Raw genomic sequence first — 26158 nt, forward strand, 5'->3', positions numbered from 1 at the left:
CACTAGTGTCCTCTTTTCATTGCAAATTTGCAAAATAGTCCTGTTTATAGTCTGCACTTTCCTTCAGAAGATTAGAACAAAATTAGCCAAATTTTTGGAGTAGAAACTGAAAATTAACTCACATTTTGTCTGTTGGCTTCAAAATGAGGGTTCATTTCCAAAACTATTGGAGAATACAAGAAAAAAGTGCAGTAAAATTGGGGTAAGAAAGTCTGCTAATGAAAAGGGTAAATAGTGATGCCTGCTGAAATTCATGTTTTTTCACTGGCAAAATTCTGAGCGTGTCTAAAACATGAAATTTGTAAAATCACATGTGGCAATAAGGAATGTCTCTCTCTCTGTTGAACTTTGACTACATAGTTAAATGTACATTGTGTCAGCGGTGTCTCATTCCATTGTGCATGATATAGTTTCCTTGATCACAATCCATAGGAAACCACATATCCACTCAGCATACTCCATCCCTGTTACCATAACAATAAGATAATTAGACATCCTGAGTTATCTTGATATGTAGGGTTAATAAAGTTAATTATAATATTCTGGTTTATTTTTCTGCATAGTGATTTAATATAACAAAACTTGTAAATATAGTTTATTTATTAAAAAATAATATAAATTGTTAAATAGGCTTTTATTTCTCAAAATGTTTGGGTATGTGCTCCAGCTAATAAATTGTTAACTCTATTAATCACCTGGTCCTTATAACCTTTATTAAGTGTCCGTTTTTGAAAAGTCGTATTGAGTACATTATGTCTGTAAGATAGGAAAGAGTGTGGAACAGTGTTTGATGTTGTCCTGATAAGAACAGTAAAAACTGGTAGTCACTGTTAGTCATCAAGAGTGTGTAATTAAATACACAGACCTGGTTCTGATAGAAATGACTGACTTATGCTGATAAGAAAAGAAAAGACAGACAACTGGAAGTCATTGTTTAGTCATCAGAGTGTGTATCTACACAGACCTGGTTGTGGTTGAAAGATACCAGTCCAAAAAAACAGACTACATTGTATATACTGAAGCATTCCAAACAGAGAATGCAGGTCAGAGTGGGAAATAGTTTCACAATGATGTTAGTTGTTGAATCAGATCTATCAGGTCAATCCTAGTTATGTGAATTTGGCGTAATAGGTATATTCTATGTGTTGGTTTTAAATAAAATATAGTTACAGAACTTTTTAAAAAAAAGGTTGGTAAATATTATTTTATATACAGTATATAGTTAAAGGGGTTTCTATAATGGTTCTCGTTGAATTTGTTTTGAGATAAAAAAAAAACAGGGTTTGCACTAGTGTCTCGACAAGACGAGTGCCACTTACAAAATTGTAAAAAAATAGAATTTTTTTCCTGGATAACCTTATTAGAGATTGGACCCCAGCTTGCCTGTAAAACTGGGTCCCTCTTCAATAATTGGAGTCAGGGAAGCAAAATATGGGATTAACACAATCCCTGGCTCAGATTAAAACTTTCTAATAGCACACGTTATGGAATCTGCAAATAGTGGGTATGTTTTATAATGATACAAAAGTTCATCAGATAAGTTGTAAATGCGTGACCCGCTTCACACCTCGTCTAAAGTACATGCTTGACGCTACCCTGCCTTAGCAATCACACTGTTTTTCATAGTAACAAGCAAACTTTGTATTTAGACCATGTAAATTCTATAAATATAGTGTCTGCTTTCAGTGATCGGCTTAACCTCTGACTTGCTATATTATTCCTGCAACAAAGTGTTATTTTCTCCTACTGTTTGCTTGACTGTTCTTTTACATTTTGATACTTCACTTGTATTCAGTTCTTACTTGAGGTGAGTTATTATGATTCTCCCAGTCGTATTCTCTAGTACTGTAAAATGACTAATTTTCACTGGGTTTAAATTTCACTGATTTACCATTTCAGGCATATTCAGTGGGTTTTAAATTCACGGTTTCGTCATTTAGATAATGTGTTATATGCTAAATTTTACATATTCACTGGGTTTTAATTTAGCGCATTTTCCAGTCAGCGAAATAAGCTAAATTAAAACCCAGTGAATAATTACCCCCTTTACAGTATGTATAAACTTTATATTTATTATGATATGTTTTGGATTTGATCATATTTGATTTATCCCGCTGGAGATGATATTCTCGTTCTGATAAACCTTAAAATTGTTGATGTCTTCTCAGGCTAGAGTTACTGAATTACATGTAGGTCAGTTATGTGATAATGTGTGTGTTGTGCTAATGGCTTGTGGCTGGCAGGTCTTGTATACTTCTGAAACTATTCAATTATCACCTTCTAAAATGTTTGTGATGTGACAAGTTGAGTATGTTTATTGAAAAAAAAAAGTAGCAAGAAAACCTCTCTGACTCTATTTCAAGGAAGCCAGTAATATTTTTATCGAATAAAAACTTTGCCAGCCTTGTGTTTTGTAAATGACTATCAAGTTAAAATAGTTCCCTTTGAATATATTAAATGTGAGTAATTAGGCAAGCTGTGGGAGGAAGTAAACTAGGTGGGCTCCAAAGTATTGAGCTGTGCTCAGCTTGATGTATGTATTGAAAGCACAGGCTTATAGTAGCTTCTGAATTGAAAATCTGAGATCTGGTTAGGTTTGGTTAAAGCACAGATTCCTACACACACTTTCCCATTTCCACAATGGTATGACCCAGAAGTGAAACATGAATTGGGCCATGCCAATTAAAGTCAAAAGAAAAGTGGGTTGTGCTTTAGTTTGCACTTGGCAGTGTCATGGACTCTTTTGATCTGATTTGAATAGACATAATAGGTGTCCTAAATATGCAGATGTTTATCACAGACCATTATAATGTATAAGCTGTCATTAATACTGCTAGCTATACAACCAACCAGCCAGCTATACATACAACAACTTCACAGAAGTCTAATTAGATTCTTTTAATGAGTGCTGAAGACATCGTTGCCGCTACATATATTAAATGAAAATAAAGCGTCTGGTGGAAAGACTCCAGTATAAACATGTAGCATGATCATGGTGTGCAACCGTCCCAGTTGGATTAAACTACTGCCTGGCAGATTTTTTGTGGCATGTAAGTACACAGTGTTGATCAATAGGGTTTTTTCAATCGCTTGACCTAGATTTCAGTCTTTTTTTAGGTGTGAATTGAATTCAGTAATGAGTCAGTAATTGTATTCTCTGTTTTCTGGCATGGTGTACACCAGTATGCTAGCTGTCAGACGCTCCACATAGGCATGGATCTTACTAGCAGTATGTATGTTTTCCATTTTATCTTATACACTGTACATAGTTGAAAGCTTTGACTCTTGCCAAATCACTTATGTGCAGAGATAACAAGTTGTCCCATTACTTTCTTGGTTATTGTAATACTTCTTTCAATTGTTTTATGCTTACGATGCATACTATGACACCATGCCTAAGTTGAATATCTGTAACAAGGATTGGTTGGGTGCACTATTTTTACTGATTTCACTCAAAATGCTGTTGATTTTTCCCCTCAATGTCCTGGAAGGAAGCCCTGCTGTCTGAATACACTATCATTGACATTGCTATAACATTCCTTGTCTGTTGCAATTATGTGAAGGTCGGTGTGAAATACAACTGATAGTTTTATCTTCGTTTAATTTCACTGTGTTCTTTTTTTATGTGGTACTACACAGTGGCATATGTTCACTTATAGTTTTCTTGGGATTAAAGTGATCAGAGCTGGTGAAACCCTACACTACTACTTATATGCTTTAACTAAAACAGAGGTCGGGCCAAGGACTTCAAAACTTTTAATGATGTCAGTTCCTAATAACTTAATGCTGGGAATAAGCCGCTCATAACTGAAATCTCTCTGTGTGTAAAACATTCATGCTACTGTACCTGCTAGAATAACTGCTGTAACTATTCACGAACAATTGTATGTTCGTTTACTGACAAAAAAAGATTACAGTCATAAAACTGTTTATATCACAATGTTAAAATGTTTCTTCTTCTTTAGTACAGCGCTGTACCCAAACCTTCAACAAGTTCGTAGTCAGTATTCAGTTATTAATAATTTATTGATTATTTTTAAAAAAAGACATAAAAAGAGTGTGTTTGTTATACACAACAAAGGGAACTGGAGTAAGAAGTGGTTCTGACTAGATTGCTATCTGTTGACAGGCTTAAAAAATATGCTATTTATATGCTGTAGATTCAGCTGGCCACTGCATAAGCTGATATTTCCCAAAAAGATTAAATACTATTATATAAGGAGTTTTGCTTGCTGTAGCCATGGAACTATAAACCCCAGGAAGAACAACGAAACTAAGAGGATTAAAAAAACCTTTGTCTTAGTTTATCTTACAGTGCTTTCGCTTTTGTTTCCACAACATTAGTCATACTCCATGTTAGTTGCCGGCGATACGCCCGTATCAACCGCTTTGCTGGAAACAGAAAACTTGAAAAAAAAAATTTCTTATTTGCTCAGTAAAATATTACGTTCACTACTCATGTGCAAACAAGTCGGTCTGCAGGGTGACCTTCAGTGTACCGGAAATCATGCAACGGGTCGGAGTTTTAGCGAGTTTTCATAATTTTCAATGTCGTTTTTAGATTACTTCTTGTTTTTTTCAACCCTCGAAAAAATAAGGTTGCGAAAGTTTGCGAAACATGGGGTTTGGTATGCTGTTTGTTGTCGAGATATCCAGACTTATTCCATGTTTCCCTTCGATCACCAGAAGTGGCAATGTGTGTTTTTTTCCCCGTTGAATGTCGTTCATGTGTTTTTGTCTTGGCGCCATTGTTTTTTTATGCTCCCGAAGTCGCCCGATTGACTTTGAAAATGACTGATAGTCGGAGATAAACGTTCATTTGCGTAAATCGGCTTATTTTTTAAAGCGACGAAATAAACAGTCAAAATAAACATTCGACATCGCGGCAACTATCATAGTTCAAAGGAAATAAAGTGGTTGTTCTTCCTGGGGTTTATAGTTCCATGCTGTAGCATTTTTTACTGCATCTTTACTTAACAAATACTGTTTTATGATGCTTTATATTCTAATTTATATTTTTTCAGTAGGGAAGCGTTTTTGAAACATCATAATACAAACTATTAATAATTGTAATGAGATAATTTCTGTCCATATTTTTTGTTACATTTTGTTTAAAATAGCTAGGAATTGTAAAATTCCATCTGGTTCACTTTAAACTATGTTTGTACAATATATATGTGGGAGTTTATAAATTTTTGAACATTCTGTTGAAAGTTTTGAAAGTATTTTCCCGATTTAGTTATTTCTCTCAATAGAGCTATCTTGAAAATATGGATACCATACATAGCCTGAAATGTACCCCCTCCCCATGAACTAATGAAAGCAGTTTTGTATCTACGCATCATACTAATAATAAGCGACATATTTTTTAATGTTTGTCAAAACAACCTTTGCCTTCTGGTTTTCTTTGCCAAGACAATTGTCATGTGACTCAAGAAAGAGGTCAGGTCATAATTGTAAAATCATGGGTAAGTTGACCTGACCTGACTTGACTTGGCCAATCTGGGTCATGAATCTTGAAGAGATATTTTATAGCTTTTCAGTTTTATCTCTGATCATTGTTCGATTCTCGTTTCCATACTTCATTGCATATCATAAGAGAACATTATAACCTTCATTAAATAAAGGCGTTGAAGGAATTGCCTAAGGTGGTTTACCATCAATTGACTCAGGCGCACAAGCTTAGACGTGAGTTGCCAGTTGTTTGATTATCTGGGCCGGAACTGACGCCGAAACATAAATCAACATTTCTTTGTTTTATTCACTCAAAAAACCCAGATTCATTGAGTTCCTCTTTTCCTTTTGAAGCCTCTCCGACAGTGGAACGATCACCATCAGGTAAATTTTAAGCTTGTCCAGCGTAAGTTTTTTTTTTTAATGTTTTGATGAATCATTAGTTCTATTTTGTTTTGTTTTTTAACAATTGACAAATTGACGAAAGTATCGCTTGTTTTTTGTTCAATTCCTTTAAAATTGTTAACTTTTCACACTGAATCGTAGAATATTCAAGAAAATATTGAAGGATTGTTTTTATACAAGGTTTCTTTCACATGACAATTTCTTGAAGTTGTTGCTTTTCATGTGTTACATCGAAAGCTTAGTCTACTTCCCCTCTAAGACTAATTTGCTTGTAGCTTGTCCAGTGACCTCATCAGTTGTACAGTATGTCGTCATTTGTGTAAATATATGCACACTTTAACAAAATTAATATTTAACTTGACTTTCCTGGTAAAAATAGCAAAGTTACTCTGTACAGTTAACAAGTGACCTAAGAATAATGTCATGGCATTTATAAATCATTTGTGTACTCAATAACTTAGATAGCTGCTTTCCTTCCCCAAGACATAGTGAAATAATAAGTTAATGCTAACAGAAATATCAAATATAAGCCTTATTTGAAGTATTATAACTTTTGTTCCTTTTCTTGCATTTTCTGGCAAGATAAATCAGTCTAATTACCAAATTTTCTTTGACCTGATTAAATCTTAGGAACTGAGAAAGAAGTCCTTACAAATTTCTAATATGGTCATTGCATTATCATCTAGAATTTCAGTATGATTGATTTGACTTACCAGTAACTCACTAAGTTTTTTAACAAAAATGTTTGAAGATCAACTGAAATAATCTGATAACAAACGTGTTTAGATAATCCATTGTGAATTAAATTTACAAGGATAATATAGGATTTGTCTAATTTCAAATATAGTAATGTTATTATAGAAACTGGATTTGTAGGCAAGGTCAGATACCCTAATAACTTGGATCATACTGTGTGTAAATTAGTTTACTTACTTATCAGTTTAGTTCAGTAGATCACAGCTTTCATCTTACATTATAGCTATCAGGTACTAGTGTTTGCATATCGTTCCAGACAGTATATTGTTACCACGGCCAAACTGAAACTTGTCTTAAAGAATGACATAGTACAAACGGAATTCCATTTATACTAGGTACCCATGGTTTTCAGTGAATTCCCCCCACTGGAATCATTAGTGAATTCGAGCACTGGGTTATGGATTAATTAACACAAATGATGTCCGAGTCAGTTTCCTGTAATTTTGGTTTCTCAGGTTGGTTGAGAGTACCAGTATATGGAGTAGAATTGTTTATTAATTGTTATTTCAGTAACTCTGTGAATTTAGATTTGAATTGTACACATTGATTGATTCAGCTGTTCAGAAAGGTCAGTTTTAAAATTAAGAGGTGACACTTGATATATTGGAAGGCAAGGATATCTGGTACTGATGGACATGTTAAAGCTATGCACCCCACCCCCTTATTAAAAATGGTTGAGTCCATCAAGTCTTGCCTGCTTCCTTCTGTGTGTCTCTGTTTTTATTGAGGGGGTTTACCCTTAAAACTCTGAGAGGGGGATGGTTTTGTGCTAAACCCCCCTCCCCTGATTTTCCAAAAACAGAACAATTGATTTGGCTTTATTCAATCATTTTATTTTCACTGTGTATATTTTATTTTTCAAATTCCCCTTCCTCTTGAGTGTGTCCGGTCAGCCATTTAATACAAAGCTCTGATTTACTTTGTTACCTTGCTTTCTGTCCTCGAAAATTGTAAGTTGTACTTTTGTATGTGGCTGTTGAAATGGAAAGACATCATTACTTTTGTTATGTTAAACACACACTTAAAGCTTCCGCAATGGAGAATTGCAATGTGTGCCTTACAAAGTCACCTTTGAGTTATCTAGAGTAATTACTTACGATATTATTCTACAGTGTACATAGTCACTGCCTTCCGTGTCAGGGGTGTGACTAATCTTGTATTCAAAGAATAGATGTACTAAGTGTGCCATGAGTAGCAACTGGGACACCACCAAATATAGAGTAGCCCGCCTACGAATTCCTGCTGTGTTCTGAGTCTATTATGTACTACGTTCCTCGGCGCCTGTAGAGTCAGACATTTATGGAAATGGTTGTAAGTATGTTTCCTGTGTCTAATGGGGGTTGGTTGATATAAAATAAAAAAGCAGTGATTAAAAGTGAATGACTTATTTGGAGTCTGACTCTCGTTGTGTGCGTGTAGTTCCTTTACTTTTGATTTTTGGCGCCATAGTGCGTATACGCTACTTTCATAATAGTCGCTTCACGGGTTATTACAGACAAGGTGAAAAAAATAGTGTATCATGCCGTCTTACTCGGAAGTTATATGTAGACACCTTCAGCGTAAGTAGTCCTATGGTTATATTAATTGTAATGAAGATTATTGCCAATGGAAATTGATCATGTCTTCTTGCCCTTTTGATCACACCTCAAATTAGACGTTTATTGTGATTATCATGTCTTGCCTTTGAATGTGAAGTCCCAAACCTAGGAATAATTCATGATTGTCATTAGGAGTCAAACATGAAATCATGGCGGGGGGGGGGGGGTGTTGTTGTTTTTGTTGACCAGTTTAATTTTATAGTCTTGTCGGAACATTCTAAGTTTTATGAATGTGCTAACATGTTTTCTCTACCTTGTATGTAATTTTTCTAACTGTAATTTTTTTCCAAATTTTTTCAGCTACCCCCCATGATTTCAATTGGTTGACCCCTTATTATAACTTGCTCCTCAAAACTTTCCAAACTTAGTGCTGATTATCATTATCATGTCTTGCCCTTTCGATCATACATTGAATGTGAACTTGAATGTCCTTTCAAAATGTGAGATTTCACCAGCTGCAATTATGTAAATTCCTTTCGTAGTGGGTACCGCACAAGTCTTTCGTAAGTTCAACACCTACCTTTGAAAGTCTGTTTTTATATGTCAGTGAAAAATTGAAACTGATCGCAATAAGTGTGTATCCTTGGATTGCATGGTCTGTTAGTAGTGTCCATGGATTGCATGGTCTGTTAGCAATGTACATGGACTTTAGGTAGTACCTGACGATTTACCACCGATTTTTACAGTCTTTTATTGACTTCAGTGTTAATGAAAAGAATGTGTAAGTTGTTGAAAGTAATTGGGCATTCCATTTCATTACTTGTCATCATTCGCTATAATTTACATCATTGACTTTCCCCATCATCTGCTACTATTGGCAATTGGCTGTGGTATTTGTAATCTGTCGTAGTTCAATCTGTGATCAGTGGAAGGGGAAATATTCACAGGGTTAATTTGAACTGATTTGATGTTTCAGGGATTTGCACTATGTTTTAAATTCATTGGTTCTAAAGGAAAAAAATATATTCTATGGTTGGTTGGAGTGTCTCAGTCTTGCATTGTGTTGTGTATTGTGTTTGATAAAAGTCACATGCAAAGAATGCATGTTTGTTTGTTTATTTTACTTGTAATTCAAATGTATTGCCTGATGACTGTGACTCTTGAACTTTGCAGCACTGCGACTGCCGCATTTTGCTTTCTGTGTAGGCGAGAAAAGCATACATACCATCTATGATAAAGATAATGGGCCATTCAAAGTTCTCCTTGGTCTGATTAATAATTATAACATTAACTTTGTTAACCGAACAGTGCCTGATTTTCTTCTTGTTAGAGTTCATTGACTAGTAGCGAAATTTAAGTTAGGTTTGTTGGTTCATTCCTCCTACTCTCCTTGTAGAGTTCATTGACTATGCAGATTGTCTGTTTTCTCAGCCTTACAATTAAAGTACCTGATGAGGAGGCACTTCAACATCAACAGTAGTTTTCTTACAACTCCAAAAAAGGCCATCTTTAACTTTTTTTTTCCAGTCAAGGAGTGTTTAATTTCAAACCCTGGGGATCCTTGTCATCTGTATTACCTACTATGAGAGAGTGGATTATATAGGAGTTGTCTTTGTTAACATCGTCCTGATTGGTCACCGGGTCCTCAATATTTATACTTTGAAGCTTATAAGCCAATGAGAAAAGATGTTTTGTTGTTGTAAATTTCCTTGAGGCTATGTAGGTAGATTTGTGCAGTACACCTGTGGGAAAGTAACATGAACTCAGATTTGTTAAAAGCATTCTATTATAAGACACTGTACTTCAGTATTTAGCGTGTAGTGTGTATCTTGGGTAAATTCTTTCACATTATTCAGTACACTGAAAAGTGTTTTTTGACAATATACTGTATTCGACAGTTTAACTGTTACTTGTAACTGTTATCTTGTTTACCCTATTGTAAATTGTTAAAAGGTTCACAAGATGTTTGTCAGACATCTGTTATAACAGTGGATATTGAGAAGATTGCAACAGATAACGCGACTTGCTGCGTACAATAATGCTATTTCCTCCTTTGGTTTTTAACCAGAGGATGTGGTTTGGGAAATATTTTGCTTTTACTGAACAACAAAGTTGAGTCAGCCTTTGTGTCTGTTGCCAGGTAGTTATCTATCTCACCTCAGGGCACTGTGCATGTGTACCATGTTGTTCATTTGAGAAAGATATTTCAAACTGTTTTCGTCTTTTTGTGCGAAAATCACGGAAGTTTGTAGCAATGCTAATTTCCCTGGGGGCCTATGGATACACAACAACTTTTGAAATTGTGTTCCAACGAACGCCTTCAAATCATGAAATCGTGAACATTTGTTGGAGCGAAAACAGTTTACTGTATGAAAGTGACTGATAAGAGGTGAACATGTGTTGAGGCAATCAAGGGAAACGAAGGTGTTTAGAGTGAATTCCGCCCATCAGTTTCTATATTCTATAGGAAAGGTAGATATCAAACAAAGGAAAAGTTGATTAATTGACGTAATTATAGATTGTCTTGTCAACGTAATCACTCTCTTAATAAATCATGCTACATCTAATTTTTTCCCATGATTCTACTTTTCGTGGGTACTGATCCAAAACATTTTGGGTTAACTGAAAATTGATAAATGTATGCACTTGTCATTGGACACTTAGGTAGGGCCGCTGTCTATTCAAAGAAACACACCTTTTACCGCATCACTTCCCCTGCTGAGGTAATTCCTGTGTCGCACATAAGTATAAGATTTTCAGCTGCTTTTACTGTTACTTCTATGCACAATAATAATTCATTAAGATAGATTGTGTATATTATGCATAGGGTTATTAATGTGTTGTTTACTTTAGAAGACTTGTGGGGCATTTGTTTTCTATTGTGTAATTTTCTAAACCATACCCCCCCCCCCCCCCCCCCACACACACACACACTTCACCCCGGCTTGGGTAGGATTAAGTCAAGTTGCAGAGAGCGATGCACACTCATTATTTGATAGGTGCTTAGTCAAGTTAAGATGTGAACTGCCTCTGTCAGATGAACTTGATTTACTTGCGTCTTTCTTAAAGACAGGGGTACAATGTGCTTTTTCGTACTGGGAGAATGCCTGCCCACTAAATTGATGATGGCTAGTGGCCAAGATTCAATGCGGTCTCCGAGGCATTGTACAGCATCAATCACGCATGGCAGTGTCAGTTGGCTATCGCTCTATAGGCTATCAAAACAGCTACTTCAAAAGAAACTTTAGAGAAAAGAAACGGCTAATGATGTCGCATAGATAGAAAATGGGTAACAGAATTGAGGTTACGATTTACAAAAGCTTGTTTTGATAGCAGATAATGTACTCTGAATATTCTATTGAATTTGACCTGACTCTTATGGGGACAAATTCTGCTCCAGTTAGATGAGTTTACTGACGATCACTACCCGAAATAAAGGTTTCTTCTTCTGCTCCAAAATGTATTCCTGGTGCTGCGCCAGTGTGGAACAAGGTACTCGAAAATAATGTAAATTGAGATACTGTGAATTGTGTTAATTTCACAAGAAACAAATTCATGCAAGTTAGTGAAAATGATTTTTTAACATTGGGGGGATTACAGTATTTTAGAAAACCAATGAGGGTTTGTGTATGAATATAAACAGCGCCATCTATGGTGAGTATAAATTGCACGATTCATCTTAAAGTGAATGGCGTCTTGTCACTGTATTGGAATATAAAAACGCATATTATTATATTCATTAAATATTCCAATAGTAATTATCATAACATTGCTAATTAATAATTTATTTGCCACTATTGTATTGTGCCTAAGTCGTTCAAGTATCGGTACATCTTTCTGAAGTGTTTTTCTCCCCTTCAGTAAACACTAGCTATTGCAATGAATTTAAATTCCCGAATCGTATGATGCCACCGCAATAAACTATTACTGCATCAGTGCTATAAATCAACAGAAGTGTCGTAGTCAATAAAACCGTTTGTCCACAGGGTGTATGATTGTTACTATACAAACTCACTCTGATACTCTGATGGTATAACACATATTGTGGGCATTTCGTTGGTGGGGGGGGAGGAGGGGGTTATGGTCAGTGATTTGATGCTTATCTATCGCATACATCTCATAAACTAAAGCCACAGCTTGTACAAAGTAGGTTGAGTTTGTATCTGCGTAATATCTGAGCAGGTCAAGTCTAGGGAGAAATTGTTTTAGTCAGTTTCTCATCACTGTGCATACCCCCCTCAATAATTGAATCATTCATCCCTAAATCATATAATGATATTATTCTTAAGTGTCTAGTTGCCATATTGTCAATGATTTTATTATCAATAATTTCCCTATATAGGTTGTGTACATCTAAACCCTGTTGTTATTTTCACCAGATTTAAATTTATTGTTTTCATTCCTTGTGCTTGTTCATTACATGGCCATTTAACAGTTAAAGTGATTTCTGGCCAGTCTATTGTTTGTATAATTAATTTATGACTGATTAATTTTTTAATGCTTTTATAATTTGAGGTCACTAGCTGTAAAAAGTTTTGAACTGTTTATTTTGTGTTTTCATTTCCTTTCACCTTGTTGGACAGTCTAGGAGGTCAAATTCCGACACCTTTAGAAACCTTCTTTAGCGTCTTGGCCTTATTCTATTCATATGTAAGGTTGCGTAACTTTTGAATTTCCAAGGTGTGTCTGTATTGATGGTTCGTACCAAGGTAGAATGCATAGATCTGATGATTTCATTTTATTTTTAGTCAAGATTCCACTATACAGAGTAAGTAGAACACCACATATATTCTAAGTTAACTGAATATATATTTTCGAAAAACGAATTGATTCATATACGGTTACATTTTAAAATTGTGCTGCATCTGAAATTGTCCTTGTTCAGGTAGTAATATTGATTTTATTTGTAATATGAGTTTTGTTGACAAAAATATATGGTAGGAGCATTAAGAAAGTGAATCAGTATGCCCTGTAATCTGAGCAGATATGACTGACGCTACTGGTACTAATGGTTATTCCCATGTGTGCAAATGACGCAACAGAAAATCATACATTGATATTCTGATCAGCAAGTCATATTTTAAATTTTAGTAATATGAAATTATATAAACAAAATCATAGGGTGAGTGTAAAAACAAAGAAACTTGGGGGCCCACAATATTTTAGTTACGAAATCTGGTCCAACTTATTTTTTGTGATTTAATTTTCATTCAAAATCAATCCTGTTAGACGACACAGAGGTGAAAATGTTGAATGGATGGAGAAATATCGATAGGTCATAAAGTTGTACTATGCTGAAATGTTATTCCAATGTAATGGTAGCAGTAATTAAGGCAAAAAAAAGTCAGTTCAGTGAACTTCCTAAGTGTAAGTGTATCATATCGGTTAACATGAGTTGGACTTGTATGTTAAAAGTCAGTGTGACTGTTATGTTAAGTCAGACTTCCAGAATAAAAAAAATCAAGAATTTGAATACCACTGCCTGGAGGTATTTTATTCAAAGTCTAAATAATTCATTAACACTACAGCTTTTCTAAGTATCACTTTTCATGTGTATTTTTTGTTTTTTTCGGACATTCACCTTTGCTGTTACTTGTGGTTACTGAACTTTCGCGTTGATAATACTTGATGCCGTCCACCACGTGGATATTTGAACTGCCACTGAGAGAAAGGAAGAAAGCAATCTTATTGATTAGTGTAACCCCCTTATCAAGGTTTACAATACATACTTCACTTTGTGGACTTTAACACAGCTTATTTCAACTGGTTGGATGCACACAAACTGTGTTGCGGTCAGTATCCCTGTCTTCTATGTCAGTGTACAGTATTCCTCCTAATTCTATTTAATCTCTAGCTTATATGTAGAAACATGTGAGTTGGAATTCTCTTCTATTGTCTGAGGTGTGAACTATCTAATTGTGTGATTGGGGGGCTCATTGTCTGGTTTCTCTTCTATTATCCTCTATAGTAAACTGGAAGTTTGTTGTTGTTACATTCTTCAACGGATGACCATGAAATGAGATTTCATTAACAGGTGTGTCTGTGGCTTTAATCCCCACTAGATAGGTTTCTAGAGAACACCTTGAAACGACAGGTGTTCTGCCAATGTAGTCACAGATAATGGACAAATCATTTGCCTTTTCATTCACCCTTGAGGCAGTCTTTCATGTTATATATACAGTATTGTGGAGACTGTGCAATATAGTTGTTTTAGCATGTTATTGTGACTACTTCTCTGTTCCTGAGGTGTTGCAAGCCACTTGCCAATTTTGTTTTGTTTTATTGTTGCTTTGTTGGGAACCCATCCCAGGTGTGAAAATTAGTGTATTAACTGTCCTAGTAATGATGCCAACAAAACAATTAACTGGGGGAGGAGTAGTAATTAGGAATCTGTCTGTTTTACTTAACACATGCTTGTCAAGTAGTTAGTGTTTGAATCAATGGTACTTAGCAAACTGGCAGGGTTTCTTTGACTGTGCAGGTAGGTACTGTGCTCACAGAATATTGGCTGGCCGCTTGCCTTGTGTAAACTATGAAGACGTCTAACAATGAGAGACAACCCTTTTAATTACACAGGTGTTAGCACCAATAAAAGAATACCCAAGCTCACTGTTGTGGTATATGCTGTGTACTGTTTTAATAGTGATTTTAGCATCTCTTGGTCAATGCATACGTAGTTGTAGCTACAGGTGTATACAACACACTTTTAAGAGTGCGTATAACTATTGCCTAATAGTGGTAGTTGCAGATACTGTTTGTTTTATGTGTTTGTTTTGTTGAGACCCAGTGACATGAGTCAGTGTGTCACTCTCAGATGTACATCTGACGTATACAGTCATGGATTCCACTGGTAGATTTTCTGTGCATGGGATGTAAGTATTGTATTAACTGTGTAAATTCAATCACTGATCTGCTCGGGAATTTTCAGCATACTGACTTGATTTTTAGTCAATTTGTTATTGTCTCTAGAATTGTCTACAATTAAATAATTTGAGAGTGCTGACATTTCACAAAAGTTGAATTAACTTTTAAGGTTTTCAAGTTTTGTCATTTTCTTTGACCCTGAAAAACTTTCAAAATTTTTTCACTTGTGAAATTAAATATTATAGGCTAAAAAGAATACTGTCTGGAGTCTTGTTAGAGGCTGAGCCAACATGGGGGGTTGCTGCGTAAGTAAGCATTATTTACTTGTTTGTATGAAGTAACTCAAGAACATCTATTCATTCATGCGTGCAATCAATACCTACATAAACTACGGAATGCAGAATTTCGGTGCTGAGCGCAATGTATAGGGAGGGGGGTTCTTATTTGAAATGTCAAAGAGGGGAGGTACCTTGGTGCAAGACTGTGAGACTTGATTCATCATTTTAGGGAGCAGGGTTTACATGCGTAAGATGACTCTGGATATCCTGACAGAACTATATATCAATGCCAAGATATGATGGACTCTGCCACGCCCCCTCATGAAGTCAGTAACGGTAATGAAAGAGGCTGGTATCCAATATTCTTTGCAGTAGGCCTTGCTGAGTCACTAAAGACTTGTAGTACACCCATTGTATTTATTAAATGTCTCTTGAATCCTGAGAGTGGTTTTCTGTTACCCGTGCTACTTCTGTAATAATTATTAATTTCCGATAAAGAAATCTAGCCCCCCACAAAGATGCTTATACTTCCTCACAACTTTGTTTTGGTGTAATAGTAATTGTCCTACCAAGTGTAAGTGTCTTGTTTAACGCTCTGTCTCTACAGACTGTGGATTATTTCTTATCTCGTTACCACCAGGCGGTTACCTTACTCCCAGTGGCGTATGCACCTCCTTGGTGTTTTTTTACTTGGACGTACTCTTTGAATAGGCAGTGGTAGTTTTTCTCACGGGCTTTCATTCCACCTGAGACATGGTAACAATGACTTGGCTACAATGTTTCCCAACGTTTGCATTGCCACTGCGGGTATTGGTGCGTAAGCATGTACCAGTGTGATTTTTTCTGTTATTTCGTTTGTTCTGCAAAGAAACGATAAATTTGAGGTAAGATTGAATATTATGATGGATTTTTTTTTTCTGAAATCCATCCAGTGGTTGTCTGATAATGAGAACTGTTCTGAATTCTATCCAACTATCTGGGGAGGTGGCAGGTCATGGTATGTCTTCTCAGATATAATTTCTCACTGATTTGTCATGTAGGTTGGGCCTAATAAGCTTGTTATAGGTTTTCTTAGACATGCTTTCTCACCAATCTGTCATATACTAGGCTGGGCTCAATAAAGGAACTGTTAGCTATTCTGTGAAATATTTAATGACCGCTGTGCCATTGACATATGTTTTACAGTTTGATGTCAGTGGGAAAAAAAATTGTAACACTTCCATGGGGTAAATTGTCTAAAAATATCAGCTCCAATTAAATTCACCGCTTGAACAAACAAAGCATGATCGTTACAGTACAAAAACACAGGACGTATGTTTATGAAGTTGACGTTTCATCCTTGATTGTTGCCTTGTCAATATAGCTTTGTAAATCTCCTAAAAACACTACGCCGCCAGCATGTCTGGGGGCTGGTACACACTAAAAGGTTACACATGATAAGGCCTATCAAGGCAGCCAAATATGCTGAAATACTACTCATTTCTTGTCTTATCATGTGATGCTACTATCTACTATAGTAATCAACACATGTGGCAACCAGAGAAAGCGACTATACATCATGTACCCTCAAACAAGATGCTTCTCACCCTGCATCTTAATGGTTCTACCCAGAATTTTCTTTTCATTTCGTTTATTACATACTACAAAATGATATTTTATAAATTTACTTTTTAAAATGTTCGCAATGTCTGAATAACTAGGTGTCGGTGATTGTGTATTCGTACATGAAGGATGTTTCCTGTGTCTGATTTTTCAAAGACCCTGGATATGAATGGTTCTAGGACACCCTTGGGATAAGCTTTGACGTAATCACACTAATATTTGTTTATTTTCCACATTAATCTTTAATGTCAGATCTCCCTCTGGGTGTGATTTAATTGACTGTTCTCTAGTTCCATCAGTATTGTGGAAGTCACTGAAATAGGTACTGTATTTGCTCTATTAGGGACGCATATAAACCTATTATTGCAATTATTTTCGGTCATAAAAATAAGTTTTTGCATTGACATATCTCTGAGGTTTACATACAAGTGTGTACTACTAGGGCGAATGCATTACAGTATTGGAAATATTGAAAGTGAGTTTTCCCGTATAGAAGCCAAACTGTCATTTGTGCTTTGTATTACAATGTTGTAATTTTAAAAACTTGTATTATATATGGTGAATGGCCAGCTCTATTCAGAAATTACTGCGTATGTGTTTTTTTTTAAATATCATGCTGGTTTGTATAATGTTTCTTTGACCTTTTTAGTAAAGAATGGGAGAATTCGCAGGTATATTTTATTTAGAGTTCTTCTGAGGGAACAACAAGTAGGCCAATAGATGTTGTTGGAGAATCAGAATTAAAGAGTGGTGATTATTGTATGTATGCGAGAGATATGGTTCCCATAATAACAAAGATGGTGACCTCGATTGTTGCTTAGATCATTGCGTACAAAAAAGATGCTACCAAGGTTTTGCTAAATAATTCCTGGGATGATGGAACACATTAAAAGTCTGTATTTAGTGTGTATCATGACAAGATCAAAACTCTCATTCATGCTTGCTGCTGTAAGCGCACATTGGGTTGTGGGTTAAATGACTTTTTATCAACACAGATCTCACACATACGTCTTTTTAACCACCGTTAAACAATTGCTTTGTATGTCATCATCATCATCATCATGCCTGACAAATCATGAGGGTGTGATGTGTAATAAACAATGTGTAAACCTGCACACTTTATGATATACTACATAAAGATATGAACGGTGCCAGGATTCCTACATGACATAAAATTTAGATTGACATGTGATTGGTATGAAGTATGTATTCTTATCAGGATCATGTGACTATGAAGGTAAACTTTAAAGTAGGTGATCAGTTTATAGTTTGTCAGTATCAGTACCATCAGTATGCAGTATGTGAAGAGTGTATAAAGCATTGCTGACTGACTACAGACTTATTCAATTGAGGTTAGTTTTCCCAGGCTTGCACTCGCGGATTTTTTTAATTGGTTTATGGTTGTGTAGATTTCATCAAGCTTGGTTGTGTGTTGCAGGTCTGTGCAACTCTGTGCAACTGCTTTTGAGGCGTTGTCAACATATCAAGTGCATACCTTACTTCACAAGTTTAAAAGTTAACTTGAGAAAGCTTGTATAATGAGTGGGGAAGGTAGATGGGTCAAAGTCATGGCAGTTGCAAGAGTTGTTTTGATAACTTGTTGGTAAATATCTGGAGGCATTTTAGTCATGTGTTTCTTTACGACCGGGGTATACCAAGGTTAGCAGTCAACAGGGTAAGACCAAATTCTGCTGTGACTAGGTGATTAGTGCATTTCAGTGTTTCACAGGGGCTCCCTGCAAACACAACAGGTGTCGTAAATAAGCTTTTTCTGGAATGCCATATCAGTTTTAAATGTTCAAGGTTATCATCATCATCATCTTGTTCAATTCATTATTCTTAAATGTTGAATTCCGCTGTGCAAGTTTGACTTTTGTGTTGAAAACACCTGGTATATTTCACATTGTGCCCATTTGAATTTGCACTTCATGACTATGCCTGCCCATGGCAGGTATTGGTGAAATGCTGGGTTTCAATTAGGACTCAAAATATATCTCCAAGAATCTCTACACTGATAAGAGCTTTGGACTTCCATACATTCACAGGATAGGAAAATACCTGCTGCGACCTGGTTATCAGTACTTCAATAGGGTGTCCTTCCATTCCAGTGCGTACTACTTTATAGTTAGAACTACTTGTTCAGAGTACAGAGTCCTTGTCAGCGTTAAATATTATTCCATTGATTTATATAGTCACGTAATACGTCAGAATTCTTTCATAGCTAAGACTCGAAACTGTTTAAAAGAGCGTTTTTCTTCAGCATGACTATAAACAACCGATATAACTGTAAGCACAATGACTTGGTCCCTACTTTCCGAAACTGTGCACTTGACATACGTTTCTTTTCATGGACATAAATGTCTGTGTGATAGTAAGCACGTCGGCCACGATGATTGTGATGCATTCTTGATCTGTTACGGGCAACCCCTGTGACCTCCTTTAAACTTTGTAAACTTCCGAAAGTATGATGTCATATTAGATGAATGCTATCTATCAGTAGGTAGTTTCCCCAGCGTGACGGTATCACTCACCATATGTTCAATGCCCAGTGTGTACCACACATCATATTTTGGATACTCATCCTGTGCTGCACATCATGTGTTCAATACGTGCAATAAGGTATTTGAAGAAGTATTTTTTTCACAACTGAGAATGAGTTTAAGAACTTATGTTGATTATGTGCTCATCAGTTTAGCTTGGTTCACATAGTCCATGTTCTAACACAGTCAAGTTCAGAAGTGTGAACTTGTAATCAAGATTCAAACAGATTATTACTGTCCAGTCTATATCATTGTTTTTTGTATCGAGAAATATTCAGATAAGTTGAAGGTGATCCATGGATGGAGTAACACAGCAGTCATTTATAGGGACTTTATCCCTGTACAAGTTTTCAAACTCTTGACTTTGAAGTTGTACTATTATTCATTGTTATCGAAAATCAAATTATGATTAGATAGGCAAGTTTATTCCCTTCTGTTCAATTGACCCACAGAACGGTGAACCACGTTTTTCATCGTTATGTTAATATTTGTTGTTCTTGGTAGTGAGGCCACTATGGCAAATAACGCTTTGACACTGGGGCAAACAATCAAACACACACTCTGAAATGTTATTCATAGCTGGCATTAGGCGGGAGGTATACACTTATCTCCCAAGAATCTGTGTATCAGTCAATTTCATTGCTATGACAGTTGTTTGATATTTACACTATGCACTGTGTTTTGGTGTAGTCATGGTGCCGGTCAAGTGTCCCTACTAGCTTCAATTATTTTCAAATCTTATGCATATTGTGCTGTACATGTACGTCAATTTATGAGTCAATTTGGTGGCTGATCATTGCCAAGCTCATTCCAAGTGTTCCAGTTGTAGCGCCACGAATGCATACAAATATAAGGTTTCTAAGTTTAACTGCTATACCACCTCGGGCTTAGAACATTTACTACCCTTCAACATAATCTCAAAGACCTGGAAAGTCTTGAAATTAGTTTTTTGCTCATTAAATTGAGACTATTTATGGTTGCACGCTGTGAATGGGCAATTTACTGTGATTGCGAAAATACAGGAAATTTATTGTAATTATTCGTTTTTTTTTGATGTGGCTGAGTTACCTTGCAGGCTATATAGTGGGTAGTTGTTAGGTGTTTGTAACTCTACTGTTGTACATATTGTTGCCCCGGTGAAATAGAGTTGATGTTGTGTTGTAGCGTGGTACTTGTAATTGGCTCACCTATTAACTTAGGCTGGTTTTGTATGGTGACCATGGTCTATTCAAAAGTCTGTTAATTGTAATTTTTAAAGATTTGTTCAGCAACACCTGGAATAATCTCAGTTCATCAAGCATTTGTGAGGGGGGGTAGGGGGTAATAAGTCAGAATGTTTTGTTTTCTTATTGTTGCAACAGATGGAATTTTAGTTTATGATCCTAAAGGTAACTCACATTCATTGTGGAGGTCAAGTTTAAATTTGATTTAATCAAACAATATATTTCACTGTATTGTAACAATTGCTGTTGCCCTAATCGGTGAAGATGTGTACATTTAGTCCTTGACAATTCTGTGATCCCCATTTTTAAATGTTTTATATTAACCCCACTGAACATAGTATTCTCTCCTAGCAGCACTGAGTGACTCACCATCGCGTCAGAGGTTCTTATATTCAGGTGTATTCACCTATGTCCCATAATCCCCCCCTATGTGCTGCTGGGATACTGTGTCTCCTATTTAGCGTTTATTTTATGTTTCTTTGCAGAAATTGAAGCAGCCGAGGCTAGTCAGTGGTTGAAGGCTGCAGGATTTCCGCAGTATGCTCAGATGTACGAAGGTAAGTTGTTTTATTACGTACATACATACTTCCTCTGTTCCTGTAGCAAGGTGATTCAGGAGGAAAATACTTCATACTCACCTAACTGGAAATACTACACAAGTGACGTCAGGCCGGGTCACCTGATATTTGTTTAACCTGTTCTTACTGGATCGGTGAAAATAACAACAATAGAATCCTTGGCTTTCGTTCTTTTTTTTGTTTCACTTCTCTTTCATTTACTTTCAACAACAGCAGTAACAACATTTTGGTATTATGTCTGAAATTTAAATATCCCCGAGTTGATATTACTGAATTTTATTCGGGTTGAAAATAGAGAAATAAACATGCTTTCGTTACATATGCTGAGTTTTTTATTGCTATTGTTTCTCTGGCAAATCTATTACCGGGTAATTTAAACTCCTAAATGAAAATACATATTAAAATTGTGAAAGAGTATCTCAGAAAGAGTATTGCTTTCACAGTATTTCAGCAATAATTACATAATCTACAAACATTGCAACATGTTTATAAAAAAAATAACCAAATGATTTTTTTTTTCTATCCTCAGATTGTTTGTTTCCTATAGATATACATTCAGTAGAGACGGACCACGACTTTTTAGACCGTGATTCGATACACTCCTTATTCAGGTAAGGTATTGAAAACATACCACCCCCACCACAGAATGGAATAACCTGAGATCTCACTAAGTTCAGGAGTAGGCGGCTAGATTTATAAAGTAGGAGGCTAAAATGTGACACTTCTCTATAGGTTGCAAGTCTTAAAATTACAAAGTGGCAGTCTGAGCAAAACAAGTAGACAGCTATTTAGCCGGCAGTTGCCTCTTAACAATCACCCACATAAAAAGGTTGGTTTTAGTGAAATTTGCTTTTTTTACCAGTCATTCATCAAAACATTTGTTTGCTTTGACAGTTTTTTATCCCTGTTACATTAAATTATTAATTTTGTCGTAGAAAAGAAAAAGAAAAAGAAATATTGAATCAAGACAAATTACCTGTCTTGTTTTGGCACTGATATTTTTGATGATGGATTGAATATTTGGATTTATATTTGTAAGTTCTGACCTTGATATTATGGTTATATTTGATATTTTATTTGATACTTCCTGTTGCTCAGTTTATCGTTGTTGAGGACCGGTGTAATTTTTTTATGTACTGTAAAATACTTTATTTTTGCTTGGAATTAATTTTCACTGAAGGAATGATTCAGTGAAAATAAAACTTAGCGAATATACCTTTTTCCTATGTTTTGCATTCAACTCGTCAACAATCAGTAAAAATAAATTCCATACAAAACACCTAAAAAGTCTTTTCAGCGAAAATTAATTCCAGCTAAAATAAAGTATTTTGCAGTAATTAATCCAGTGTTCATTATCAACTATCTATTCATCTTTGTTAAATTGTCCACCATCACAAAAATAAGTTCTGTATTTCTGTTTGTGGTTTTTATTACAAAATTCATACCTACTTAGCATTAATGGTATAAACAAAATATTAGGCATGAAATATTTCAGCAGGTCAAGGGGCAAAAAATTAAAAACAATAAAATTACCACTGTTTACAATTTTGTAATTAGTAAAATTGGTGAAAATTCATCTCTCATGGAAATAAAACAAGTTTATAGTATTTGCATGTAATAAAGGCACCCTAACTCTTCTGTGTTATTAGCATAGACCTAATAACGTACAAATATTTTTCAAATTTTGTTTACAACTTATGACATGTATGACTATTACTAAGAATGAAAAATCGGATGTTTTTCTAAATCTTTTATTTAAAAAAAAAATCGAATGAAACTAAAAACAAGATTTCCATTAAATCAAATGTTATGATGTATGTATAAAAAAAATCAATGGATTCTGGGAGGTATCTGGAATCGTACAATGACGCAATTTCCAATGAGAGTAAGATCTATGAAGAGTTTTGCCGAAAATCAATTAAATGCACATTTGACAACAGGAAACTGTTATTTAGGTACCGTGTAAACAAGTTTAATTCTATCGCAAATCGGATGTTGTTGGTTATCCAAGATGTACACAGATCTATTCTGCAGTCCCAGCAAAGTGAATGCTTCCTTATTGATCTGCTTTTACTGATTGATTGATGTACTGTTTTTCATACTCCACAGACGCCTGAATACGCTCAACAAATGTGCCTCTATGAAGATTGAAACCATACCTAAGAAAACTGTAAGTTTGATGAAAACTTGTTGTTAGCTTGCTGTCTGTCTGTCCCCGTCCCTCAAAATACCTAACTTCGTGTCAGATTTGTTTGCATCATTTAGGCAAATTGTCAGTTATGATGAAGATTTTTATCAAATTTTTATTTCTCACAAAATTGAATTGATTCTAGCCTTGGAATTACAAATTTATATTACATGTAAAGAATAAAATAAAGAATGCAACGTTCTATGTATTCTCAGACTCATTATTAAATTTCCACAATCTGTTTAATTTGGTAGAGGGGCTCAATTGTCAGATTTTATGTAAAGTTTCATTTAAACACAAGTTATTGACAGCTTTTAAAATGGCTTAAATTTATGAAAAATTAAAGTGTCAGATGTGTTCGTATTGAGGAAATTAAAATATGAAATGTTTGTTGTATGAAACAAGTAATTCAACATAATGAATTCAAATTGAAAAGATGCCTGGTAAAACAAAAATGTTATCACGTCTTCGCATTATTTGGGGTCATAAATAAGTCAAATCAACAGTAGCGATAAATATAAAGTCATTTTGAAGTTGCCTTGTTGACTTAGTCAACCAGGGAGCTTCAAGTATTGACCCACTTCAAATACACCCCCCCCCCATCTGCTGCCTTGTGTTACATTTATATTTAACTTAATAAATAAATTATAAATTTTGTACTATGCTAACAAATTAAGTATTAAGCGTGATGTTGCTACGTGCAAATAGATGATGAGGAAATGACGGGAATAGGAAATAAAATTTTCAATCATAACTCTCTTTTTGTTTTAGGGTGATGAATCAGACGACGATGATCAGTGCGCTTTAAGCCGAAAGTGGAAATTTCAACGCAGTAGTCGACGTTGGTCAAGGCGATTGAATCCATTAGAGGTGTTTATTTTAGAGAATTATACAAAGAGTGATATCTTGGACGGTTGTGATCAACTGCACTTGCAAGAGTGTGAGAAAGCATTATCTTTGGACAGTAACAGGAGTATGCTAACTGATAAATACGCTAATTCAAGTAGTATTGATAGTCCCGCCACTCGTCAGAAAAGTTATCGTATTCCTAACCCTGAAATCGACACGATGAAGCACAAAAAGAGCACAAAGAAGCAACCCACGATGGGTGATGTGACTACACCCAGGGAAGCAATTATTGAAATTTCCTCACCAATCCTTGTTCAGAAATTAACTCACAGGGACTTGGCAATGAACACTCACGAAAGAATGAAGGGAGCCAAGAGCTTGCTGAAGCGATTGGATAGCTTAAAAGGAAGAAAAAGCTCAAGTTTAAAGAAACGACCAGCCTTGAATTTGAAAGGTGGTATTAATATAAGCCAACCTATCTTGACAGCTAATAGTAACGTACAAGACAAAATTGAACTGTATAACTGCGTTGATTTGAATCCGAGGAAAGACGACGTAGTGCCACGTGACAAATCTATGACTTCACCGTCTGTTACTCGGAGGGTGAAAACTGATCATAATGCAGCTGATAGGAGCAAGCGTGGAGGGGTTGTCTTTTCTAACAATGAGAGCCTCAATATAGCTGATGTATGCGAAAAAATGGACACCAAGGAAAGTCCTAAAATACCTCCCAAATGCAGCCCAGCTTCTGGAAATAGACGCAACACTGAAATAAGTTACAGTAATGACAATGTATTTAGTGCCTTTGATGATCAAGAGTGTGGAACATTTCCGAGACTGCTCTCGAATGGATACATTGAGACAGGCACTGGCAGTAGAATCAACACACGTACAGGTAGCTTCAATTTCGGCAGTGATTCTTGCCATGACAATACTTTTTTTCCAAGACCGCGACGACGGCGACGCAACTCAGAAGATGATAGTGCCTTACGTAGTAGCGTTTATGATAACGTGGCATTCCATGGCAGTCTTGACAGCATGGCTTATACAGATATTGGCTTAGATGAGATTGAGGAACAGCTACGTCAGGAGATTAACAATTTATCAAACTTGGACAACTGCAACTCAACGAGCATGCCTGCGATGACAGAGCATGTTCCCGAGCTACAAAAATATGGATTGTCTAGAAATACTAGCATTGCTAGTATGTCTTCGAACGATTTGGAAACTGAAAAGCAGGATATATTAAATAATATCAGCCAATTGTTGATGACTGATTATCTGCAAGACGAACCAAGCAACAATAATAGCCAGGATAAAAGCGATACAGTATCTATGAAATCATACGACACGTGGCATGATGAGGAGGTTACAGAAGACATCAGTGCAATCAGTGCAGAGGTAGAGGCAATACTGAACGGGATTAACGAAAATTTGTGTCAGTTGACGGAAATTAACATGGACGAAACATATATTGGTAAGACAATGTTTTTTGCTTTTCTAAATAACTTCAAGAATTTAAACAATTGTGTGCCTAGCATTTTAACAAGTATAATTCTTCATGCCCGAATTAAATCCTTATATTGTTTTATATTTTTTTTTATTGAATTTTAAATTCTAATTCTTGAAAATAATTAGGCCTTGAACACAAAAGTTACTTATGTGTAATACATAACATTCATCAGGAAAATGACATGGGCCTTTAATTGGAAAAAAAATTATGTGGACCGTTAATTGGAAGGAAAATGACATGGGCCTTTAATTGGAAGAAAAATTACGTGGACCGTTAATTGGAAGGAAAATGACATGGCCTTTAATTGGAAGAAAAATTACGTGGACCATTAATTGGAAGGAAAATGACATGGGCCTTTAATTGGAAGGCT

General features: G+C 35.6%; 1 protein-coding gene across 4 annotated transcripts in view; it reads left to right on the forward strand.

The window, feature by feature from the left end:
- Positions 1–26158, forward strand: part of LOC100378712 (rho GTPase-activating protein 7-like) — a 166227-nt gene that overhangs the window by 128519 nt on the left and 11550 nt on the right. For 3 of the 4 annotated variants that reach the window (XM_085497716.1, XM_085497717.1, XM_085497720.1), the window contains 4 exons: positions 21146–21217; positions 21768–21849; positions 23348–23408; positions 24198–25752. In XM_085497716.1, coding sequence (XP_085353842.1) covers positions 21146–21217; positions 21768–21849; positions 23348–23408; positions 24198–25752 — 1770 coding nt within the window. Of the gene's footprint in view, positions 1–16028; positions 16180–21145; positions 21218–21767; positions 21850–23347; positions 23409–24197; positions 25753–26158 lie in introns of those variants that run through there. The other variant, XM_085497718.1, reaches the window with a different exon arrangement.

This window comes from Saccoglossus kowalevskii, chromosome 4 (genome assembly GCF_978046115.1).
Source record: "Saccoglossus kowalevskii chromosome 4, keSacKowa6.1, whole genome shotgun sequence".
NCBI lineage: Eukaryota > Metazoa > Hemichordata > Enteropneusta > Harrimaniidae > Saccoglossus > Saccoglossus kowalevskii.